This window comes from Salvelinus alpinus, chromosome 9 (genome assembly GCF_045679555.1).
Source record: "Salvelinus alpinus chromosome 9, SLU_Salpinus.1, whole genome shotgun sequence".
NCBI lineage: Eukaryota > Metazoa > Chordata > Actinopteri > Salmoniformes > Salmonidae > Salvelinus > Salvelinus alpinus.
In genome coordinates this window covers 49,856,362-49,882,121 of record NC_092094.1, presented here as the reverse complement: position 1 = coordinate 49,882,121, position 25,760 = coordinate 49,856,362, and the positions used below count along the sequence as shown (strand labels likewise).

The window sequence follows — 25,760 nt, the reverse complement described above, 5'->3', positions numbered from 1 at the left end:
TAATTCACCTAACCTGCCACATTAATTATCCTAACCTGCGATGTAAACATGTCTGTGTTGAGAAACCATCAGTCTTATAACACCGGAACTGACCAATGTCAGGCACAAATGGCCTTTCCTGATATTTCACGAGTTTAAGGACAATACATTGAGAATGAGGATTCAGGATGGGAATGGACCGGATGAAACGAAGGGCTGCGGATGAAGGCTCCTGGGAATGGACTCTAGAGTTTGGCTTGGAGTTGCAGGTAGACACAGGCTGTGGTAGTTAGGCTACCGTGGTGATGGCAATCCCCTCAGGAGATCCTTGGAAGAACCTTAGAGATACTATATAGGAGGAGAGATGCAAAACTTGATAAGGCTAGCACCGCAGCGTTGTGCAACGTGACATGCACTGCAGAACAAAGAGGAGGAATGTTAGTTTGTTCAGGTTTAAGTAGGGTGGCAGTGGTGATTAAGGAGAGTGGGGACAAGTGTGGAGTCTGATCAGCAATGAGTTACAGCTGATGCTTGGGCAGCAGGTAGCCTAGCAGTTAGAGCTTTGGGCCAGTAACCGAAAAACCGCTGGTTTGTATACCCTAGCCGATAAGGTGAAAAGGCACTTAACCCTAATTTCCTCCAGGGTACTACTGTAAATCAGGGTCACACAGAGTGTTTCTTGAAGGTCTTAAACAAATCTACTTTGAAACAAGAGTATACACTTCACACACATGGTTATGGGCTTTTAAAAAAATTGACACCTGTACCATCTGAGATATAGAGTTGAAATGTGTTACATTTTGAGTTTGCATCCCAATAATACACTTCATATACCTCACAGAAGACTGAAATATAACACAACCATTTGACTTAGAAACACCAGATTTTCAGCAGGTTTTTAAAAACAATGTTTATTAATTATGAAAAACATTTATAACATTCCACCAATGAGGCCACTACAGAGCGATTGGGTGATTTGACTGCAGGAAAGGGGTAGGCTACCTGTCAAGTCTAGACACAGCACAGAGGTTACCAGTAACAAAATGTTTTAGAAAACTGAGAACAACGAGTGGCACACATCAACACTGTTACTCATTTGGCTGTCAATATGAATGTCACTCTCATCACTCATCACTCCCCCCCTCTCTCTTTTGCGCTCAGAACAGTCTCAATTAGTCGAGGGGCAAGGACTATACAAGGTGTCGAAAGCATTCCACAGGGATGCTGGCCCATGTTGACTCCAATGCTCCCCACAGTTGTGTCAAGTTGGCTGGATGTCCTTTTGGTGGTGGACCATTCTTGATACACACAGGAAACTGTTGACGTGATAAACTTAGCAGCATTCCAGTTCTTGACACAAACTGGTGCGCCTGGCACCTACTACCATACCCCGTTCAAAGGAACTTCAATATTTTTTCTTGCCCATTCACCCTCTGAATGGCACACAAACACAATCCATGTCTCAGTTGTCTCAAGGCTTAAAAATCCTTCTTTAACCTGCTTAAAAATCCTTCTTTAACCTCTACACTGATTGAAGTGGATTCAACAAGTGACATCAATAAGGGGTCATAGCTTTCACCTGGATTCACCTGGTCAGTCTGTCGCGGAAAGAGCAGTTGTCCTTAATGTTTTGTGCACTCAGTGTATAGCTGTGCTACATTACATGGGCCTCACGAGCCTGACTGGCTTATCCCGCTGTCTGCTGGAGAATGGGATGGGAAAAGCTTTCACATACACAAGCCCCTCCCACATTGACTGTCACTCAGGTATAAGTCCCTCCCATCCCCCCTATAAAGCCTCTCACTTGGCTATGTACACTCAGACTAATAGGTAACTCTATAGCCTTGAAAAGGACACCTAGCCAACTGGATAGATCGATTGTATGCAACTGGGAGCCATTGGGATACATATTACTCTTTTTCCTCACAACCTCCCGGTGAAGTAAAATTGTTTTGAGACTGAGGTAAGTCACCTCTGTCATTTGAACTTGTGAATGTATCTTTTGTTACTGACTTGTATTAGGTAAAACATATTTTTTTCTGAAGTCAAGGCAGGAATGTATAGACAGGGGTGCTGTCTTTGTTGTCCAAGATAAGCAGTTTTGTGTGTGTATATACAGGGGTGCAGCTTTCTTACTATATTGTTCTTACTGAAGAAAATAGCCCAGTCTCATCCATTTAGAATGTATGGTATTCCTGAACACAGAGGAATTCTAGCCAATACAGTTTTTGTCCAGCTATTACATTAGGCAAAATGTAACCCTGAAATAAAGGAATGACCAGGGGCTGGAGGGAACCTGCCTTTTGGACCCTCTTATGTAAGCATGGTATAATCCAGGTATGCTTTTGGAGCCAGGAGATTGTCTCAACTACTCGTGGGGAAAGGTGAGAATTGTACTGTTCTGAAAATCATGCTAATTCATTCCATTGTTATTCACAGGTTCTAGCCAATATGAAAGTGGTGCTTCAAACCACCATCTGCTTGTGTGTTCTAGCCACAATTTTACCTCTGGTGAAAGGCACCAAAGTTGGCCTCAACTCCAACTTGAAAAAGAGGTAAGCTGCTTGACCAAAGACGAACAGTGGCCACCATCTAATTCAATAGAGTGTACAGGATTATTGGATAGGGTGTGTGCTCTGTCTTTGATATGTCTAGGGAGAACTGGGTTAGTTCTGCATTAACCATGCCTTCTCGTTTGATAGATTTAGAGGCTGGCTACCGAGTCGCATGAGAGCAGCTCTCCACAGCAGCTCTGCCTTAGACTCAGGGATCCTCAGTGGACCAGGGCAGAGAGAGGAGACAGACTCCTCTGTATTTAATTCCAGGTAATTATATTATACACTGCTCAAAAAAATAAAGGGAACACTTAAACAACACAATGTAACTCCAAGTCAATCACACTTCTATGAAATCAAACTGTCCACTTAGGAAGCAACACTGATTGACAATAAATTTCACATGCTGTTGTGCAAATGGAATAGACGAAAGGTGGAAATTATAGGCAATTAGCAAGACACCCCCAAAAAAGGAGTGATTCTGCAGGTGGTGACCACAGACAACTTCTCAGTTCCTATGCTTCCTGGCTGATGTTTTGGTCACTTTTGAATGCTGGCGGTGCTCTCACTCTAGTGGTAGCATGAGACGGAGTCTACAACCCACACAAGTGGCTCAGGTAGTGCAGTTCATCCAGGATGGCACATCAATGCGAGCTGTGGCAAAAAGGTTTGCTGTGTCTGTCAGCGTAGTGTCCAGAGCATGGAGGCGCTACCAGGAGACAGGCCAGTACATCAGGAGACGTGGAGGAGGCCGTAGGAGGGCAACAACCCAGCAGCAGGACCGCTACCTCCGCCTTTGTGCAAGGAGGTGCACTGCCAGAGCCCTGCAAAATGACCTCCAGCAGGCCACAAATGTGCATGTGTCAGCATATGGTCTCACAAGGGGTCTGAGGATCTCATCTCGGTACCTAATGGCAGTCAGGCTACCTCTGGCAAGCACATGGAGGGCTGTGCGGCCCCACAAAGAAATGCCACCCCACACCATGACTGACCCACCGCCAAACCGGTCATGCTGGAGGATGTTGCAGGCAGCAGAACGTTCTCCACGGCGTCTCCAGACTCTGTCACGTCTGTCACATGTGCTCATGTGCTCAGTGTGAACCTGCTTTCATCTGTGAAGAGCACAGGGCGCCAGTGGCGATTTTGCCAATCTTGGTGTTCTCTGGCAAATGCCAAACGTCCTGCACGGTGCTGGGCTGTAAGCACAACCCCCACCTGTGGACATCGGGCCCTCATACCACCCTCAAGGAGTCTGTTTCTGACCGTTTGAGCAGACACATGCACATTTGTGGCCTGCTGGAGGTCATTTTGCAGGGCTCTGGCAGTGCACCTCCTGGCACAAAGGCGGAGGTAGCGGTCCTGCTGCTGGGTTGTTGCCCTCCTACGGCCTCCTCCACGTCTCCTGATGTACTGGCCTGTCTCCTGGTAGCGCCTCCATGCTCTGGACACTACGCTGACAGACACAGCAAACCGTTTTGCCACAGCTCGCATTGATGTGCCATCCTGGATGAACTGCACTACCTGAGCCACTTGTGTGGGTTGTAGACTCCGTCTCATGCTACCACTAGAGTGAAAGCACCGCCAGCATTCAAAAGTGACCAAAACATCAGCCAGGAAGCATAGGAACTGAGAAGTTGTCTGTGGTCACCACCTGCAGATTCACTCCTTTTTTGGGGGTGTCTTGCTAATTGCCTATAATTTCCACCTTTTGTCTATTCCATTCGCACAACCGCATGTGAAATTTATTGTCAATCAGTGTTGCTTCCTAATTGGACAGTTTGATTTCACAGAAGTGTGATTGACTTGGAGTTACATTGTGTTGTTTAAGTGTTCCCTTTATTTTTTTGAGCAGTGTATTTAAATAATGGTCACTGTCGCTTGTTTTGGTTTTACTGCTATAAATGTCACATTTCACTGGTTTTTGGTCAAGCCCATTTACATTTTGTCAATCTTTAGAAATCTTCGTAAATCTCTGATTTCTTGTCTCATCTCCTTTGATCTCTTTCAGGTCCAGAAGATCCATTGTGACCTCAGTGAAAAGACCTGGCTGTTCTCTGGGAACATGCACCCTGCAAAACCTGGTCCATCGGCTGCACATCCTCAACAACAGGTTAAAGGTCAACAGAGCCCCGGAGGATAAGATCAGCTCGCAGGGTTACGGTCGCCGCCGCCGCAGGTCTCCATGGTCTCTCCCACAGCTCTATGCTTTGCTAACTCTCCAAGCAGGGAGAGTGAGATTGGGCTGGAGCAGCGAGAGCCGCTAAGGACTCCATCTATAGGCCAACCTGCTCAGACAAACTTGAGTCAGGCAGAGAAGAGGAGTGTCAATCTAGTGAATGCCAGGTGCTTTTTTTTATGTGTCTGGCTGGCTGAGAATCTACTGAGGTGCTATTCCTGAGCATTCCCTTCCTGTGTAGGGGAAAGGATGGACAAAGCCAATGGAGCAGGTAATGAATTTCATGCCACTGTGGATGAAAGAAAGCAGCGGCAGAGGGAAGCGATAAGAAGTGTCTGGATTTTTTCAGTCCAACATTTCTAGTGTTAATTCAGGTCATAATTTAACACTTACGGAGTTAATTTAACATTCATTGGTGTAAAACACCAAGTGTTGGTTTTAATAACCAGAGTTAAACCAAAACCGCGCCCATTGTCATATTTCCTAGCATGCTCTATTGCAGGTTGATTTTTAATTGTTTGTTTCAATAGCTATGTTTTTGCATGTACATTAATTAATCTTATGCTTCTCTAATATAAATAACATACATTTTTCTAATCCAATCTGTTACTTGGTCTTATTGCACCTGTTACTGAAATGGTTGTTCCTTGTTTCATATGTTTATCTTCCCAACCCAGCTGTCATTCTTAATTCAGGTTGCAGGTGAATAAAAATTCCAAATGCTGGATATTCCCACTAGCTGGATTCCAATTGGAATTACACGGAACCCAAACTGGCTGTGCGCCATCGTGCATAAATGTTTTTTGTCCCCCCCACACCAAACGCGATCATGACATGCAGGTTAAAATATCAAAACAAACTCTGAACCAATTATATTAATTTGGGGACAGGTCGAAAAGCATTAAACATTTATGGCATTTATGGCCCACGTGGTTATACCACGTGGGTATAACCAATGAGATGGCACGTGGGTACCTGCTTCTATAAACCAATGAGGAGATGGGAGAGGTAGGACTTGCAGTGCGATCTGTGTCAGAAATAGAACTGACTTCTATTTTAGCCCTTGGCAACGCAGACGCTCGACTGGCGTGCGCGAGCAGTGTGGGTGCAATAATTGAATAACAGATTTCTAAATTTATTTTGCAGCGCACGTGACGAGAGCGTAGTAGTAGTCAGCCTGTTAATGTCAACTACTGTAAAAGAGTGGCCTCTCTTACCCTGGGACTTGGGCTGGGACTAGAGCCTAACAGGAAAAGAGGACCTATATAAATGCTATTGACTGACAAATTCAACATATACCACCAATATCAGTTCAAAACTAAATCAATGGTGGTGAGAGAAACATTGTACCAGAAATACTGTATTTGGGACTACAAAGATATACAATGTTTGGTTATCAAGGCCTTGGATTCTGTATTTTGTGCTCATTGATACTGTACTTGAACTTGAGTTTGTGTACATATCGAGAGAAGTGCAATTTAAATACAAGTACATAGTGCATTCGGAAAGTATTCAGACCCCTTAACTTTTTCCAAAATGTTTTAAATTACAGCTTTATTCTAAAATTGTTTCAATTGTTTCCCCCCCAATCAATCTACACACAATACCCCATAATGACAAAGCAAAAACAGATTTTTAGACATTTTTGCAAATGTATTAAAAATAAATGGAAATATTACATTTACATAATTATTCAAACCCTTTACTTTGTTGAAGCACCTTTGGCAGCGAGTACAGCCTTGAGTCTTCTTGGGTATGACGCTACAAGGTTGGCACAGCTATTTTCAGGTCTCTCCAGAGATGTTCGATTGGATTCAAGTCCAGGCTCTGGCTGGACCACTCAAGGACATTCAGAGTATTGTCCCGAAGCCATTCCTGCATTGTCTTGGCTGTGTGCTTAGGGTCGCTGTCTCCAGTCTGAGGTCTTCAGCACTCTAGAGCAGGTTTTCATCAAGGATCTCTATACTTTGCTCCGTTCATCTTTCCCTTGATCCTGACTAATCTCCCAGTCTCTGCCGCTGAAAAACATCTCCACAGCATGATGCAGCCACCACCATGCGTCACCGTAGGGATGGTGCCAGGTTTCCTCCAGACATGACGTTTGGCATACAGGTTAAGAGATCAATCTTGGTTTCATCAGGCCAGATAATCTTGTTTCTCATGGTGTGAGTCCTTTAGGTGCATTTTGGCAAACTCCAAGTGGTGTTGTCATGTGCCTTTTACTGAGGAGTTGCTTCTGTCTGGCCACTCTAACATAAAGGCCTGATTGGTGGAGTGCTGCAGAGATGATTGTCCTTCTGGAAGGTTCTCCTATCTCCACAGAGGAACGCTGGAGCTCTGTTAGAGTCACCATTGGGATCTTGGTCACCTCCCTGACCAATGTCCTTCTTCCCCGATTGCTCAGTTTGGCCGGGCGGCCAGCTCTAGGAAGAGTCCTATTGGATCCACAGACTTTTTTTGGTACCCTTCTCCACAGGTGGACTCCAGTCAAGTTGTAGAAACATCTCAAGGATGATCAATGGAAACAGGATGCACCTGAGCTCAATTTCGAATCTCATAGCAAAGGGTCTGAATACTTATGTCCATAAGGCATTTCTGTCGGGTTTTTATAAAACTTGTTTCACTTTGTCATTATGGGGTATTGTGTGTAGATTGATGAGGGGAAAAAATATTTCATACACTTTAGAATAAGGCTGTAATGTAAGAAAATGTGGAAAAAGTCAAGGGATGTGAATACTTTCGGAATGCACTGTACATTACATATCTCATATGGCATTATTTTGAGGCCTAGTTTTACCCTAGTACAGTGTGGCCTGACACTCCTTGTTTACAGGCTACATCAGGCCGCCAAGCAACATTATTTTGGCTTGCAAAGTGATGTGCAATTTCAATCAGAATCCAGCTAGAGTTAAGCTATCCAACAGCTAGACTTGTCATTTACCTGCAACCTACTATCAGAATTAAAAACATTGAGAAAGGAAACTACCTAACTGGAACAACCGTTTCAGTAACAGGTGCAATAAATCTAACTAACTGATTGCATTAGTTTAGAAAAATGTATGTTATTTATCTGTGTATAGCATATGATTTATCATTAAACCATGTACATGCAAAAACTGAAAATTAATTAAATCCTAAAAAATATATCTACCTGAATGCTGGGAAATATGATAATGATGGGTGTTAATTTAACACTTACAGAGATAATTTAACACCTGAATTAACACTAGAAATGTTACACTGAAAAATCAACACTAGGTAACACTGGCCAATTTTCTGTGTATGATATGAATTAGAGTATAAAGGCTTTGTAACTTGTATGATTAGCAGTTCTGCAGTGTAGTACTGCAGTTTAATGTGTCAATAGCTACTTGGTCATGTATCACGTTTATGTGAAGCTAAGCAACATGGTCAAACATTAAAATATCCATACACCTAAAGTCATATACATTTTTTCCCTTTGCTTCAGCGGTTTCATTCAGTGGCGTTATGAATATTTTAAGTTATGCTTTTTGGAGAGTGGCGACATTTGTTTGCCTGACCAAATCTAAACATGGTTACTGAAAACGCAAGTGGAGAGAAGGGGTCAATTAGGCTGCGTTTACACAGGCAGCCCAATTCTGATATTTTTTTCACCAGTTGGTATTTTGACCAATCAGATCAGCTCTAAAAAAAAAGATCTGATGTGAAAAGATCTCAACAAATCAAATACCAGTCAAAGAACCAATTAATGGAATTGGGCTGCCTGTGTAAATGCAGCCTTTTTGTTTGGCAGTTCTCAGAAGTTTTGGGTTAGGAGCCAGTGGAATTGTGGTGCTACTTTGTGTTATGTAGTTATCTGACAGTAAAGCATGAGGGAAGGTAGCTTGCAAGGGAGATTTTGAGAAGTGTTCTACTGCCATCTATCTTCCTCTGTGACTACTTACAGTAATGTAAATGCGCTTCTTCAGCCATCCTCATGTTCCTGTGTGTTTTGTGAAAAAACCTTGACCCCCATCAATCCACCATCCATCTTTGCTTTTCAAAAACAACAAGCTCTTGGAGACAATCACAATACGTTTTTGGAGACGGCATGCATTTACATAATCTGCATTGATTGATTATTAATATGGTTTTAAGGTCCCGCACAGTCATCCTGATTTCTATGTAAAATAGCCGTTTGAGTGACCAAAACATCCCCCGTAACATTTTTCCCAATACAAATTCTATGAATTTGAGAAAATGTACATCTAACTATCAGGAAGTCTGAAAAGACAGGCTGAGTGGGAGGGGAGCTAATAGCTGAGTGGGCAGGGAGCTCACCTTGACTGACAGTTCTTTGAAACACCTATGTCAACAAGCCACATGGACACAGTGAGGTCATCTCAAGCACATTGAAATTGTATGCAAAATCCACATCACATCATGGTTTCACAAATTATTTGTGTTGGTTTATGCAATTGTTTGGTTATTATAAAAGCATCGATATAGACAAAATGTTGGCTGTTTAAAGTAGCTAGTTTGCCCAAATGGAATTGTCAGCCATGTTTAATCTTGGACTTTTTCAGTAAGAATTGGACAGGATGAGGTCTGGGTAGTATATAGACTGCCAGACAATATTCATAAACAATGACTATCAATGATATCAAGAACTTTTATACTTCCATTTGGCATCTCTTCATGTGTTGACATAACTGTATCTGAGTTTTGAGCGACCCTTCCCCCTCCTTTGTTCCATGCTGGCTGAAGACCAAGCTAACCAGTAACTCAACAGACACAGATGAAAGGGGAGACCTATAAGTATCCTTGCCTTAAATGAATAGGACAAATCTGTAATTCTAATTGCTGATATTTTGAGGTACATTTTTGGAACCAGTAGACTAGCTACCTAGCTATGTAAACCGCACCCTTCTGTAAACACAGTGCGGCAGGTAGCCTCGTGGTTAGAGCGTTGAGCCAGTAACTGAAAAGTTGCTGGATGGAATCCCTGAGCTGACAAGGTAAAAATCTGTCCTCTTCCCCAGTTAACCCACTTTTCCCCGGGTGCTGAAGACATGGATGTGTCAGCCCCCTGCACCTCTTTGATTCAGAGGGGTTGGGTTAAATGCAGGGTTGACTAGGTTTTCCCCTACAACACGCCTTCTGGTTACAAGACGGTACTTGTTTAAATTATGTATGAGAATAAGACGTTACCATTTGTGAACTAAAATGAGAGGCTTTATGTGATGTCCCTATAATCCCGCCTCCTGAATTCAAGTTTTTAACAGGGGGAGGGGACCAGTAACTTTATGATCAAACTTTATCAATGTACCAGAAATAGTCATTTTTCAAACTTTGGTCATCCTACTTTGATCTGCATTCATCCAAATATTATCCAATTTAAAGAAAAACATGATTTTGACTATGCAGGACTGTTACCAGTTTATTGGAATTTGGCTAAGTATAATTTTTTAAACTTTAAATCTTATTTTGGGACTTTCAAATAGAGACATGACAGATAGAGACTGTGATTTTAGTCAGTCAACATAGCTGGGCCTTTGACACAGAACAGCGTGGTCACCATATGCCATTATGTTATGAAATTATTACCATTTTATCAGGATTTTTATATTACCCATTGATAATTCAGTGGAGGCTGCTGAGGAGGACGGCTCATAATAACGGACGGAATGATGCAAATTTAATATATTTGATACCATTCTACCCATTCAGCTCCAGCCATTACCATGAGCCCATCCTCCCCAATTAAGGTGCCACCAACCTCCTGTGATTGACATACTCCCTTCTATTTATGTTTAACAGATCTGGGTTGAAATACTATTTACAAATGTTTCTAATACTTTTAGCGATTGCCTAAGCCTGCCTGGAGTCCCAGATGGGAAGACTATTCTATTGGTTCCATTGCACCAGGCAAGCTCAAACTATCCCAGCTAAAGTATTTGAAATTATTTCAAATAGTATTTGAACCCAGGTCTGATTTTTTTCAAACCTAGTTAGCACATTAGTTGAGAAGGATGTAATTACAGACTGCAATTAGGGGGCGTTTTCTGATATCGGCATTTCTTAATATCAAGTTACACCCATTGATGCTCGCCATTGGTCCGTGGTCATTGCTTTCGCGTCGGGGACAACAGTTGTTGACAACTGTATCGTTGTAGCTACGCCTAACCCTTTTCCTAACCGTAACCTCATTCTCCTAACCCGCAACGTTAATTATCCTAACCTGCAAACTTAATTATCCTAACCTGCCACATTCATTATCCTAACCTGCGATGTACAAAAATCATCAGTGTTGAGAAACCATCACTCTCAAAACACCGGAATTGACCAATGGCAAGCACCAATGGGCGTTTCCTAATACCAAGGAACGAACACATCAAGAAATGCCCAGAATTACGGTCTGTAATTACACCATATTGCATTAGTTTGGGATGACACTAATTTGTGAAAACAATAACTAGCACATTTCAGACAGGAAATGCCACATATTTGTTTAACAATTTCTAAGAAGATTAGGCTAAAATACATGCAGTACATTAGTCTTGGCGTTAGGACATTAATATTGTCCTTCGAGCTAGCTCACTGCCAGAGCATACATCATGTAAGATAATAATTACAGTCAGTGAACAATGTATGCTATACCAATGCCCCTGACCAAAACAAAAGCAGATCCCAAGCAGGTTTCGACACACAATCAGATTCAGTGATAACGGGTCTACTGACTAGAAAAATACTAGAAAAATGCACACAGAGTCAAGGTATTGGTCTAAAACTGAATTTTCCACATAATTTCATCACTTCATGTTTTTAGAACTAGGTTTCCATAACCAAGGAATGATTGAATTAAAGTCCCACTTTGTAATTGAATTATGTGAATGTATGTTCAAACTATTTCAGGGCCTGTTCCCCCCCCCTTAAAAGAGTTAGATGCACTATTGTAAAGTGGTTGTTCCACTGGATATCATAAGGTGAATGCACCAATTTGTAAGTCGCTCTGGATAAGAGCGTCCGCTAAATGACTTAAATGTAAATGTTTCAAAACGTGTTATTGCTTTATGCATTCTCACATTCTTACAGGAATGATCCTCCAAAATGTAAAATGTTCTTAATTTAAGATTTTATAGCACCTTGTTTAGTACTGCCTGGGACCCCACCACCTGCAGTAACATGGGTAACATAAATATGGGAGGGGCCCAGTGGCTAAACCCTACAGTACACAGGTAGGTTTACTGAGTAGTCTCTTTACATACTTTTTGTAATTACAAAAAGCAAATATTTGCCTGTTGCACAAAAACTTCTGATTTAATAAACTAAATAAGTAGCTAAATGATTAAAACATTTTAAAAAGTATACAAATCTGATCATAACAAAATTGGACAGTTCTCAAAATATTCTACAATACCGGAAATGCACCTTCCCAAACATTGTTGTGTAGCTAGCGTTAGCCTAGCTACTTGCCTTGAGTGGGGCTCTGTCATGAATGAAATTGAAGCCTTATTCCATCAGAAGGAAACTTGTAAACTGTCTAAGGGTAAGCATTTAGTTACTTAATATTTAACATTAATAATGCTAGCGCAAATACCTACAGCTGCTCACTAATGTTAGACAGTTGTAAATGTTAGCCGACAGCTGGCTAGAAGTGCTAACGTTACCTAGCTAACCATCATCAGTCAATGAGATAAGTTTGACACCACTAGCTTACTACTGTCGGATGTCAATCGTTTGTTTCGTAAGTAGTTGAATGAACTTTGCTACTGCACAACCTATTAACATCAACCACCACGGAGGGCTAGCTAGCTGTCTTGTTATGTGTTTACGACGTCGTTAGCTAGCAAGCTGCATAATGCCATATTCTCAAAGGTCTTTGTTTAAAAAGGATGTGCAAATGGTATTCCATCTGCTGTGCACACAACATTGTTACTGGATCAGATGTTGACCTCTGATTTATAGATATGGATTGTTGAACTGTCACCGTAATCATTACACAAAACAGTTTCCAAACGAACCAAAATGTCCGTTTCTATTGGACAGGTTCCGCAAACAGGCCGGTACCTACCTGAATCTGTCTAATAGAAACGCTAGTTTTGCAATTGTTTGGAGAAATTATTACAAATGGAAACGCAATCGAGAGTTTTTATATTGGACAAATTCAGGGGTGTATTCATTCTGCTTAAACAGAAGCAACCGAAACGGGGAGGGACCTACCTGAATGTGTCCAATAGAAACTCTATTTTTGCTGTTTGCTTCCGTATGGTTCTTTAACGGTCAACAGTTTCTGTAATGAATACACCCCAGGTAGGGCACTCCCCCTTTCGATCCATTTTCTATGTTTGCTTCCTTTTGATTCTTAAACTGTAAATGGTTTCTGTAATGTATACACCCCTGTTACAGCAAGGATGTTTCACTTTCAACTATGTGGCCTGAGAAGTCAGGCCCTGGATGCTCTCATCAGTAGTGCTGAAGATTGGACACAATGGCACTCTAAAGGACACTAACAAAAAGTGAGTACAAAGTACGCCTAATTAGTCAATGGGCACGAAGTAGGGCTTAATAGCCTATGTCCACAATTAGACCAAAGTGTTTTATTTGAACAAATACTATATTTTTCTTTCTGTGCTTTCATATTCCCTTCTTCTGTCTCTCCCTGCAGGGCAGCATGTCTTCAGGTCATCGGCTGCGAGATGTAGAGCAACAGCACCCCCTGCTGGACAGGGAGGAGGCTGCAGCGGGTTCCGCATTAGGGGAAGCGGAACGGGTGTGGTTCATCCAGGACGGCTGTGGCATGGTCTGTGCCTTCATCACCTGGTTTCTGGTGCTCTACGCCGACTTTGTGGTCACCTTTGTCATGCTGCTGCCCTCCAAGAGCTTCTGGTACGCTGTGGTCAACGGCGTGGTCTTCAACTGCCTGGCCGTGTTGGCACTCAGCTCGCACCTGCGCACCATGCTCACCGACCCGGTGAGTGAACTGACCACTGCAGGGCCGTGCTCATTAGGGCCCACCGTAACAAAGAAATGAGGATGCATTGTAATGTTGGGTGACTTGAAAAAGGGAGTGACTTTGAATGGAGGGCAAGACGGACCATACAAGCAGTAAAATAAGCAGTCAGAAAGAATGTCATATGAGAGCACTCTGTTGCTCATGGGCACATTATAGGAACCGTGTGTTGTCCTATTAGCAATGAAAGAACTGACTTACGAGGAGTTTCCTTGAAGTTTTGAATGAGTCTGTCCAAACATGTCCTCCTGTCAGTCTGCCTGTGTCCATTCTGTCCATCCTTGTGTCTGTTTTTAGGGAGCTGTGCCCAAAGGCAACGCCACCAAGAAATACATGGAGAGCCTGAAGCTGAAACCAGGAGAAGTCATCTATAAGTGTCCCAAATGCTGCAGCATCAAACCTGAGAGAGCCCACCACTGCAGGTGAGAAAGAAATGCGTTGTGTGCTTTCTGTATTATGCTTTATGGTATCTAGGGCAAGGGTTTTTTCCTGGTCGAGTAACTAGGCAAAATTCCCTATTTCGGACCAATATGCTGGGTCCTGTTCATTAGTCCACACTGTAGAAAAACTTTTGCAATGGAAAACAAAAAGGACAATTTTGTATTGGAGCAGTCCAAGTAGTCCCTGTCAATTTTCTTCCGTTTGGTGCCTAATGACCATGGTTTTGTTTCCTTCTCCTGTAGTATTTGTAAGCGCTGCATCCGTAAGATGGATCACCACTGTCCATGGGTAAACAACTGTGTCGGAGAGAACAACCAGCGCTTCTTTGTCCTCTTCACTGTGAGTTCCGTCTCAGATCCACATTGTTTAAGTCCAGATGCACAATGGAAATGGCGAAATGCATGTCTAGTACATCAGTCCAATTAATCAACTAATAGGGCAAAATGATGAATATATATATTTTTTGCGACTGACATCCCTATTTTGTGCTATTGTGTAGTTTTGCATGGGAACAATGGGTTTGACAACTATTAGGCTGTCCTCTTTATTTGTGACATCTTCTCCCCTTGCTTATCATAAAAGCCCGTAAACCAAACAGTCCCTGTTAACTGATTGCTACAAGGAAACATCATAATTCCTTCTCTTTTTTTCAGATGTACATAGCGATGATCTCCACCCACGCTCTCACCCTGAGTGGGTACCAGTTCGTAACCTGTGTCAAAGTCCAGTGGAGTGGTGAGTGTCATTATATGAGTCGTTGTCTAAATATACTGTTCCTTTTTAAATACAACTACATTGACTTCAATGTGCCCTGTTTAAAGACACAATCTGGGATTTTCCTTGCCAAAATACTGTACCCATCATAAGTATTTTGTTGCATAACAAAGTGGGATTGAAATTGATTTAATTGTGATTATTTTGTCACGGATCTATATAAAATACACCATAATGTCAAGGTTAAAAGAAAATGTATATAAATGTTCACAAATGTATAAAAAATAAATAACTCAAATGTCATGGGTGTACAAGTATCTCAACCCCTTTCTTATGGCAAGCCTAAATAAATTTAGGAGCACAAATTTGCTTAACAAATCACACAATGGGCCCTCCGAGTGGCGCAGCGGTCTGAGACGTCACTACAGACCCAGTTCGATCCCAGGCTGTGTCACAACCGACCGTGACCGGGAGTCCCATAGGGCGGCGCAAAATTGGCCCAGCGTCGTCTGGGTTAGGGGACGGTTTGGCCTGGGGGGGCTTTACTTGGCTCATCGCTCTCTAGCGACTCCTTGTGGTGGGGACATTGGTGCAGCTGGCTTCCGCATTAAGCGGGCGGGTGTTAAGAAGCGTCGCATGACTCGACCTTCGCCTCTCCCGAGCCCGTTGGGGAGTTGCAGCGATGAGAGAAGTTCGTAATTAAAACATTTAAAATAATTATCAAACAATAAGTTGCATGGACTCACTCTGTGTGCAATAATAGGGTTTAACGTGATCTTTGAATGACTACTTCATCTCTGTATACCACACACACACAATTATATATAAGGTCCCTCAGTCGAGTAGTGAATTTCAAGCACATATTCAACCACAAAGAACAGGGAGCCTCGCCAATGCTTCGCAAAGAAGGGCAAAATAAAAAGCACACACTGAATATCCCTTTGAGCATGGTGAAGTCCTAAATACAAGGTGTTAAGTTCGGTGAAAATCCAACACAACACATAAAATGGGAGCACTATGAAATAACAACTATGGAATCATGTCGTAACCAAAAAAGTGTTAAACAAATCAAAATATATTCTTAGATTCTTCAAAGTAGTCACCTTGGTGAAAGCTTTGCACACTCTTGGCATTTTCTCAACCAGCGTCACTTGGAATACTAAAAAGACCAAGAGATAAGTTCATTAGACTTATCAGTCTCAGAAATTACAGCTCAAATAAATGCTTCACAGAGATCAAGTAACAGACGCATCTCAACATCAACTGTTCAGAGGAGACTGCGTGAATCAGGCCTTCATGGTTGAATTGCTGCAAAGAAACCACTACTAAAGGACACCAATAATATGAAGAGACTTGCTTGGGCCAAGAATCACGAGCAATGGACATTGGACCGGTGGAAATCTGTCCTTGGGTCTGATGAGCCCAAATTTGAGATTTTTGGTTCCAACCGTCGTGTCTTTGTGAGACGCAGAGTAGGTGAATGGATGATCTCCATGAAGCATGGAGGAGGAGGTCTGATGGTGTGGGGGTGCTTGGCTGGTGACAGTGTCAGTTATTTATTTACAATTCAAGGCACACTTAAACAGCATGGCTACCACAGCATTCTGCAGCGATATGCCATCCCATCTGGTTTGGGCTTAGTGGGACTATCATTTGTTTTTCAACAGGACAATGACCCAAAACATATCCAGGCTGTGTAAGGACTATTTGACCAAGAAGGATTTTGATGGAGTGTTGCATCAGATGATTTGGGCTCCCCAATCACCCGACCTCAACCCAATTGAGATGGTTTGGGATGAGTTGGACCGCAGAGTGAAGGAAAAGTAGCCAACAAGTGCTCAGCATATGTGGGAACTCCTTCAAGAATGTTGGAAAGGTTAAGCTGGTTGAGGGAATGCCAAGAGTGTGCAAAGCTGTCATCAAGGCTAAAGGTGGCTACATTGAAGAATCTAAAATACATTTTGATTTAACGCTTTTTTGGTTACTACATGATTCCATGTGTGTTATTTCATAGTTTTGATGTCTTCACTATTATTCTACAATGTAGAAAATATGACAAATAATGAGCAGGTGTGTCAAATTTTGACTGGTTCTGTGTGTCTGTGTATGTACAGTTGAAGTCGGAAGTTTACATACACCTTAGCCAAATACATTTAAACTCCGAGTCAGGCCTACAAACCTGACTCCATTACACCAGCTCTGTCTGGAGGAATGGGCCAAAATACACCCAACGTATTGTGGGAAGCTTGTGGAAGGCTACCCGAAATGTTTGACCCAAGTTAAACAATTTAAAGGCAATGCTACCAAATACTAATTGAGTGTATGTAAACTTCTGACCCACTGGGAATGTGATGAAAGAAAAAAAAAAAGCTGAAAGAAATAATTCTCTCTACTATTTTTCTGACATTTCACATTATTAAAATATAGTGGTGATCCCAACTGACCTAAGACGGGGCATTTTTACTAGAATTTAATGTAAGGAATTGTGAAAAACTGAGTTTAAATGTATTTGGCTAAGGTTTATGTAAACTTCTGACTTCAACTGTATGTATAACGTTTAAAAAAAAAAATGTAATAACATATATACATTACGTAGTATTTTGTGTAGATCGTTGACAAAAAATTGCAATTACATCCATTTTAATCCCACTTTGTAACAGAATAAAATGTGAAGAAATCCAAGGGGGTGACTATTTATGATAAGCATTGTAAGATTGCTTGTAAACAAAGTTTTTGTTCAGAAAATGTTACAGCTTCAAAATATGCTTAAAATGACCATTTTAATTTAGTGGACTATCATTCTTTGCATCCATAGCTCCATCTATGAATTTGATAGTGGTTATTTTTCTTTTGCCCCATCCCTCAGCTTTATAGCAAACCAAGTGGCGGTGTAGCCGTTTTTTTGATTTTCAAATTCAGGATTGCAGCTTCAAATATAACTACATTGAGGTCAGTGTTGATGTCATTATGCTGGATGATGTTTCTGCCCCTCCAGAGTGCAGTGACTTTTCCCCTCCGGTGACGGTGATGCTGATGATCTTCCTCTGCCTTGAGGGCCTCCTCTTCCTCAGCTTCACAGCTATCATGTTTGGCACTCAGGTCCACTCCATCTGCAATGATGAGACAGTGAGGAGATTAACAGTATATGCCACTTAGCAGACGTTTTTTTTAATTACATTTTTTATCCTAAGTAAGTTTCTGCACGGTGATTGCCTACGTTTTCAATTTGTGTTATGTGATTCTTGTGGGAATTGAACACACGACCTTAGATATACAATGTAGATAGAGTATTGTGCATGATTAAGAATTGTTTCCATGTTATACATTACATTCTCAGGTCCACTCCATCTGCAACAAGACGGTGAGGAGCCAAACCACATAGACAAACCATAGATAGACATGCAGGGCTTATTCAGTAGGGCAAAGGCATTACAGAACGCCATTCTACATTGACCAGTTCTATCAACAATAAGATTCTCTATTCTGCATGATTGGGATTTGTTTCCAAGTGTCCTGCCCCTCTGAACAAGCACATGACCATGGTAGTGAAGTCCCATTTGTCAATAGAATCAGGAGGGAAATGGGGCCTATTTACAAATGAGACATCAGCCTCCTTCATAAAACTGTTAATAATGTAAGAAAGTAGAAACTTAGTGGTGGTGATGTTGATGAGACTCGTGACCTATGGCAGGCTAATTTACCATTGTGGTTATTTGCCCATTAGCTGAACTTTTATTGAAAAAGTGTGTGTGTGTGTGTGTGTGTGTTACTAGGAGATTGAGCGTCTGAAGAATGAGAAGCCCACGTGGGAGAGGCAAGTTCGCTGGGAGGGCATGAGGAGCGTGTTTGGGGGCCAGCCGTCACTGCTGTGGATCAACCCGTTTGCCGGTCTCCGACTGCGCCGGCTACTCACCACTAGCTCCCGGAAAGCCGGCGCCGAGTTCTCAGTCTGACCCCTCACATTATGAGCAGCTTTGTACAGGAACTGTCTGGAACAATCTTCGGAACCGGTCTCTGACACCAGGGTCCTGTTCATTTAGGCATCAAACAGACGAAAACGGATTGAAACAGGAAAGGGACTATGCGGACTTGTCCAATAAGAAACGTACATTTTTGTTTTATTTTGCTAAATATTTTCCATTGCGTGCCCTAATGAACACGAGCCAGCTACCAGGAAGACTCAAGTTCTATACAACCGCATGGACAATGGTGCTTCTGAACATCACGTCTCCCTGTAGCTGACATGGAGCAGGAATCAAGAGACCCATCAAACTGTTTAAAGATCAAATGAAAGTGTACTGTAGTCCTAAAACAGACTGAAACACAACATACTACACAGTAAACATTTCCTGAATTGCCGCCTAAAGGGAGGATCCACTGTATCTCAAGAGGACTGTTCTGTTGTTTAGTTATTGACTTCCTTTTAAAGACACTTGTTGTTTTCTGCTCTTCCTCACTCTGGGGGGTGTGAGTGAGTAAAGCCTAATTTATACCTCACGTTACATACGCAACGCAAGAACTCAATTAGCTACTCAAAATGACAATCTTGTACTTGTATCGAGTTACAAATTGCTGGACTGCACACGTCTGTGTATTTTGGCTACGGAACTATGTAGGGTTCGCCATTTTACGTGGCTAATTGGAGATCTTGCATCCGTATGTAGGGTTATAAATTAGGCTTAAGTGTCCTTCCCTGGCCGTAGATTGCTGCACCTCTGGAAAAACAATGCGCTGGAATTGGTGTTAACCACTACTATAACCATATCATACTTTTTTTAAATGAAAACAGTATATTGCTGGATATATTGCTGGCGAATCCTGTTTTTGCATACCAAAAAAAGTGTGTTTACCACTTGTAGGAGTTCGATGAGTTGAGGTGGGGAAGGAGGCATATGAAATATGAATAATTAATGGCAGCAAGATGGTAGAGAACTACTATAATCAGCAGTTTGGATTCTGCATGAGGCAATCACATCAACTTTTACTAATCTGTCTGACGAATTTGCTGTGAAGTTGACCATTTTTAAAGGCATAGGAACTGGATTCATTAGCCAAACGTTAGCATCATGGTTCTTTTAATAGGAAGTAAGAATGCTATGATATTTTTTTTTAAACTGTGCTCTAATTTAAAGGTAAACTCAGTGTTGCACGAAGTTAACAGCAATATTGGGCCAATTTCCGCAACAACTAAGAGCGTGGAAGCGCGAGGCTAAACTTTTCTGCTGTTTTGGTGACGTCGTAGCTACCACTTTAGCAGCGTGAAGCACACCCGTGCATATTGGCAGATACTCTGTGTGTCTCTGAGAGCCAAGTCTTGCATCACACTCATCTCAATGTCTGCGGTGCTGGTCGTGGCAACGTCATAACGCTGAGTCTACCTTTTTAAAATTGTAATTTGTGTGTAATGGACTATGTGACTCCAGCAGAGTCGATGATTATCTCAAACAGTCAAAAGCTTACATGGTACTGTATGGTATTTACTTTATCAAGTCTAAATACAGTACTGTACACAACCTTATGAGTTTCACACAAGTATGTGCATGTGCTTCCCTCAAGTATTCCATGCTATACACTCCTATGTTATACTCTCCTATGTATACAGGGGAAGTTCCTATCATACTGATCTGAAAATAATTCTGATTAACCGTTATGATTTTTTCATTGGACATTTGATGGACTGGATAAAGTAATGTATGAGGACTTGGCTGTTTTTAAATGCTCTTGTTATGAGATTATAGAGTATGTTATGTACTTCTGTTTTGAACCCTTTCTTGCTAACTTTTACCGGGCTCCCATTGTAAATGAACTTAATTTCTACCTCTAAAATCCTGATTTCTTTGTCAATATTACTGACTGAAGAGAAGAGTGGTAATCCAGTATGCAGCACTTCCCACTTGGAACTGGTGAATGATTTGCTGTACACAGAAAGCCGTATGTGAAGCACTGGTCCCAATTCGCTCCCTTCCCCTTCTTGTAGCCCTTTAATGTTGGCAGATCTCTGAGGTGGAAGCAATATAATGGAAGCTTCAGATTTTACACTGCTTATACCTGTCAGATTCAGATCCGCAAACACTAAAGGGTTATGGCTGAGGGGAAAGGCTAGGGAGGGAACTGGAACCAGCTTAGTCAACGCCATATGTGAAAGGACCTGTATTTTCCCATACCACACAACTCCACCCATCATAGGGAGTAGGATGAAGTTGCCCCTAGACGCTGACCTTGGGCCAGTTTTGCACTTCCCCCACTATTGGTTGTGTATAAAGGGGGGGCTGATCCTAGATCTGTACCTTGGGGAAACTTCACCCCGGAGCCCCACCTTTTTAGTGAAGCAGACGTATGGGTTGTAGTTAATCATTTCTTGTCCCACAAGCCACGACACATCCACACTGGCAGACAGTAATAACCTGCACCTCATTGCTATAAATACATATCCTTTCAAGAGGACCAGCCATGTTATGTGGGGTATCCTTAGTTGTGCTCCTGGCTCTATTTGGTTTGGGGGGTCAGGGTTTGGCGAACCCCCATCCGGACCTACCAGCGGACAAGAACTTGTTCTGGGGAGCGGACCAGTATGACTTTGCTGTCGTGCTGCGTGCCTCCGGACTGGAGTGCTTCTGGCACTTTGCACACCAAGGGGAGCGCTTCTACTTGACTTTCATGGTAAGACGTTATTCCAGTTTAGTAGTACAATAACCGGATATATTTTTGTGCAAAATATTTATCATGGACAGTTATGCCTAATAATTATTGCCTGGCTTGGCCTGAACATTTTATTAAAAGTCTTAAAATATATAATATTCAGATAAAAAGTCAATCTGTTCAGGGCTTACTCCATTGTCATTTACTGAGGCAGTCTACAGAGCCCCCAACATATGGTTTGCAGCACATGGTCGTCCCATATGACAGTGAACGAGAGCCATCTGTCTGCGTTTAGGTCCAGTGGGTGACTGGTGTTGGCAACGACAGACACTTATCCGTCACTGTCAACTCTCCTAAAGGCTTGCTGTTGTCCAAAATTGACGAAGCTACGGGTCAAATCAACTTTGTAGCCGAGGAGACCGGTACATTGTAACTCCTTTTGAACGTGCACACACACACACACACACACACGGTGCATAACAAAAAAACGTAGTACACGCTTTGAAATGTGGTGGAAGTATGTAACTTATTTTTATTTTGAATTCTAGGTTTCTATCAAATGTGCTTCAGCAACTTCCACAACCGATTTGGCAGCATGCAGATCTTCCTCAACTTTGGGGTGTACTACGATGGTTCTGATGACCAACAGAAACAGAAGGAGGAGGAGAAGAAGAAAGTCCAAAAAGACCTGAACAACACTCTGTCCACCATAGAGGTAATGCTCTATTTGGGTTTTGACTGCATGTGCGATCCAATATGTTACGATAACTTTTGTCCATTTACATGGAAATTAATGAGGTCAGCATACACACAACAAAATCTTATTGTCCAATATTACATATCATATATTGTGAGGTTTAAAGAAGAGCATGGGGAGCTCTGACTATCATGCAGGTTCTTAAAGTGATGCTCAGGAACTTTTGTATAATTTCAGCCAGTAGTTTTGAAAGTGGTGCTCACGAGCCAGAACAGGTCCCCGTTTTTTGTGTATTACATCATCCAATTCGTACAATATGTTACAAATGCTGTGCTTAAAAGTTTGGGTTAAGTGGCAAAATCAAGGTCAACAACAACTTGCAAGTTTACACATTGTATTTTCTCCTTCTCCACCAACCTCAGACTACTCGTTTTTAAGCCTGGTCAAAGGACAAGGAACACACAGGAGAACGCCATGAAATATGCAAACAAAAACAGGTTTTATTGCAAGTTCGAGAGAAGCACTACCTAAACATTAATTCAACTTCAAATGAAGATAAATCAAATATATTCTCTCAACTTAGACAGCAACACCTCAAACAAAAAAAGACGGTATTTAAAGAAACAGCCAATGAAATTACAGGATCAATCAAGAAGGCAGATGCATGCGTGATAAGCAATGGAGGCTAATTGTCACACCTGTGACTAACTTGCCCACAAAAAATGTAACGTTTCCAATTTTTTTTGTAAATATAAATTTAGGGCAATTAAGTACAAAACAATTGGCAGAAGTTCTTACTCAAAATCACATTTAAATCAGTCAGTTTCTTTCAAATGTCCTCTTTTTAAAGTCGTTATGGTTCAGTCAGTAACAGGCTCATTTTTCGCTCTCTCCCTTATGTGATTGGGAGCTCTGCAACACCCATCCTTGTGTTGTCTGAGACCTTGGGTGCATGGCTTTAGCTCCACTTGCTCACTTTTCCTTGGCCCAGCCTCCAGGCCACTCCTCTTACAGACCCGACTCCAGAACACGATGGCTGCGTTTTTACGTTACGGTGCTGTACTGAATAACCAGTTGAAATCACGATTTAGTATACCTGTATAATCACATATTGTTGACCTATTATGTGGTCTGAACATATTGAAGAGGTGTACCATCAGATTTGAATCATTTACACAGATTGACAATAAAGTCTCAGAATTCAAAGATCAGCGCAATATAAGAAATACAGTAACGCTTAAAATTTCACAAATCTTAACATAAACAATTAATCAAATTGATCCCAGAATTGAGATATAAACCAAATACATTAAGTAATGACTAAGAATGATTACCTGCTGCATTCAAAGAACCAACCTACAGCACTAGACCAACTGCTACTTGAGTCATCCTTGTGGTATTGAGAGAAACATGGTAATGCTTTCACTGATTGTACACAAAGGAAGATATTTCTTACACGATGGTGCTTGCTTTGTTATCCAACTGATCTTGTGTCCTTTGTCAGCCTGTGAACCCTGTTCATTCCTGCTGTTGTTTGGGATGGCAGTTCTTGCAACTGGGGTGTGGGCAGAAATAAATAAAGTAATGGGTCAGGCCATAGGTTAGATTTAAATTAGAAAGTCAATCTCAATGTGACATGGATTTAAAAGGAATAGTGCCAAGACTGGTGCAACAAAAATATGATGGAAGAAATCTCACCCATGTTTACACCAAACGGGTGCTTTTTAACTTTAGTAGTACAGGTACGAAGAATCAAGTTGGCTACCTAGACAAATTTTCCCCGCTAGCTATTGATAGACAAGCTATCTCCTGAATCGTTGCCATATCCTGGCCTCATTTACCCGGCAGATTTACTCCCCAAAAGCTTAAAAAACAAGCTTTTGGGGTTACTACATTTTTTTGGTAATCATTTTATTTCAGTTTAGTAAATAGTTTCCATGATTTGTTGTATCTTAGTATAATAACTTGCCCATAGGGCCCCTGTTTATGCTCTGAGTGGTTGCAAAGGGGGGAGGGAGCAACCAATTCCACCAGCCTGAGGCCTCAACAACCTGTAGGGCGACAACATGCAGTAGACTACCCAGGGGTTATACCTTACATGGACAGCACAGTTCAATGTTATGCCACTCATTGAGTCCCAAACCCTGCCGACTGCTGCTAAATGTGACACCCTGAGGGCTGTGACTAAACTCAGTTCAGTACCATAGATCCGCCTACACCCCAAGGCAGGTAACAGTTCCCTCCCCCTCCGAGTTTCAGCTTCCACAATAACTTTAGGTAACTTTAGGTTTAGGATAACTTTAGGTTTGCAAACAAAATGGAGGGAGGACATAAGACAAAACAATCAAATCAAACAGAAAACCTGTTTCAGTGCAGGGAAAGCATAACACATCTTTAGTCATCATTCCATCAACATAATACTAATGATAGAAAATCCAACACCTCCTCAGCCACTAAGCCCTGCACCTGGGCGACCACACCTCCAACAACGGAAACAAGGGTTCTGAAGAGAGACAATCACATAGAGAACCAGTCACATTGCTCTCAATATATGGCCATGGACAGTAATAAGGGCATTCGTCACACCTGTGACAATATCATATGTTACTAAAATGTGAACATGCCCAAACAAACGACAACATACTGTTAAAATACTTGTAGGTGTAACTACTTGCTAAAATGTCATTTTTACATTTACACAATTTGACTTAGTCAATGACGGTAATATATGTCTGGATATAGGCCTAATACATTCATTGAGTAATATCTCCAGCATTAACCATGTCAGTTGGTGTTAAATAATAATAACGTTTTAACAACACTACTCTCCAAACCACTTTTAGGAGACTTCCCATCGCGTGGAGGGTTACGTCTTCCACATGTTTCGACATTACAACTTTGGCCGCATGCGGAAAGGCGCCGACTACTACCTCCTACTCTCCAACTCTAAATACATCACCTGGTGGTCTGCGGTCCAGAGTGTGGTCATCGTCATGGCGGGCTACCTGCAACTCTTCTTCCTCAAGAGGCTCTTCAACACCAAGCCCACTACAGAAGCACCAGAGAAATCTCGCTGCTGAGTCCCTGGGTGCTTTTAGTATTCAGTGCCCTCATGTGCCCTGGTTGGGATGAATTCCATTTTAATTCAGTCAACCAGTAACAACGCCGTCAACAATTAAGGCCGGGATTCAATCCGATCGCCCCTTTTCGGCTATGCACCTTTTAAAGGCAATGTTCCTGCATTTGTGGAGACTGCGTTCATGGTAAATACTGCATGTTGGCTCAATCTCTAATGACCTTTGAATTTCAAGTGCGCTGTTACGCTGATCTACCACTGATCGGATAAAATCGCAGCCTTAAATTCCATTACATTGACTGAATTAAGATCGAATTGACCCCGACCCTGTTGTTAATGTAAGTGTTACTAATGGGATCTGCTCCCTATATATCTATGTTGGAATTGATTAAAGTCGCACACGTTTTGACAAATGTCATTCCAGTGCATATATTTGGTGTGGATTTGAGTTTCTGTGTTCTGACTCAGTGATGGTTAGCAGAACGTTACCGTTGAGCACCTTTTTATTT

General features: G+C 41.9%; 3 protein-coding genes across 5 annotated transcripts; all 3 read left to right on the top strand.

The window, feature by feature from the left end:
- Window positions 1–1,779: 1,779 nt before the first annotated feature.
- On the top strand, window positions 1,780–5,576 carry LOC139530285 (pro-adrenomedullin-like). The gene is made up of 4 exons (XM_071326537.1): window positions 1,780–1,942; window positions 2,419–2,534; window positions 2,682–2,804; window positions 4,543–5,576. Exons 2-4 carry the CDS (start codon window positions 2,431–2,433, stop codon window positions 4,796–4,798), a joined length of 483 nt encoding a protein of 160 aa, XP_071182638.1. The 5' UTR covers window positions 1,780–1,942; window positions 2,419–2,430; the 3' UTR covers window positions 4,799–5,576.
- Window positions 5,577–12,078: 6,502 nt separating this feature from the next.
- On the top strand, window positions 12,079–20,665 carry LOC139530283 (palmitoyltransferase ZDHHC7-like). Of its 3 annotated transcripts, none has more exons than XR_011665998.1 (8): window positions 12,079–12,220; window positions 13,081–13,190; window positions 13,340–13,645; window positions 13,982–14,106; window positions 14,368–14,464; window positions 14,779–14,860; window positions 17,835–18,200; window positions 18,613–18,733. XR_011665998.1 is itself a non-coding variant. In XM_071326534.1 (8 exons), exons 3-8 carry the CDS (start codon window positions 13,346–13,348, stop codon window positions 18,790–18,792), a joined length of 915 nt encoding a protein of 304 aa, XP_071182635.1. In that variant the 5' UTR covers window positions 12,079–12,220; window positions 13,081–13,190; window positions 13,340–13,345; the 3' UTR covers window positions 18,793–20,665. The 3 variants fall into 3 exon arrangements, 2 of the variants coding, with proteins under 2 accessions (XP_071182635.1, XP_071182636.1); XM_071326534.1 differs by having other exon boundaries at window positions 17,835–17,965; window positions 18,613–20,665; XM_071326535.1 differs by having other exon boundaries at window positions 12,086–12,220; window positions 13,085–13,190; window positions 17,835–17,965; window positions 18,613–20,665.
- Window positions 20,666–20,795: 130 nt separating this feature from the next.
- LOC139530284 (transmembrane emp24 domain-containing protein 6-like) lies at window positions 20,796–25,679 on the top strand. Its single transcript, XM_071326536.1, has 4 exons — window positions 20,796–21,499; window positions 21,774–21,900; window positions 22,027–22,193; window positions 25,019–25,679. The coding sequence occupies exons 1-4, from the start codon at window positions 21,290–21,292 to the stop codon at window positions 25,253–25,255; spliced, it is 741 nt and encodes a 246-aa protein (XP_071182637.1). The 5' UTR covers window positions 20,796–21,289; the 3' UTR covers window positions 25,256–25,679.
- Window positions 25,680–25,760: the final 81 nt, after the last annotated feature.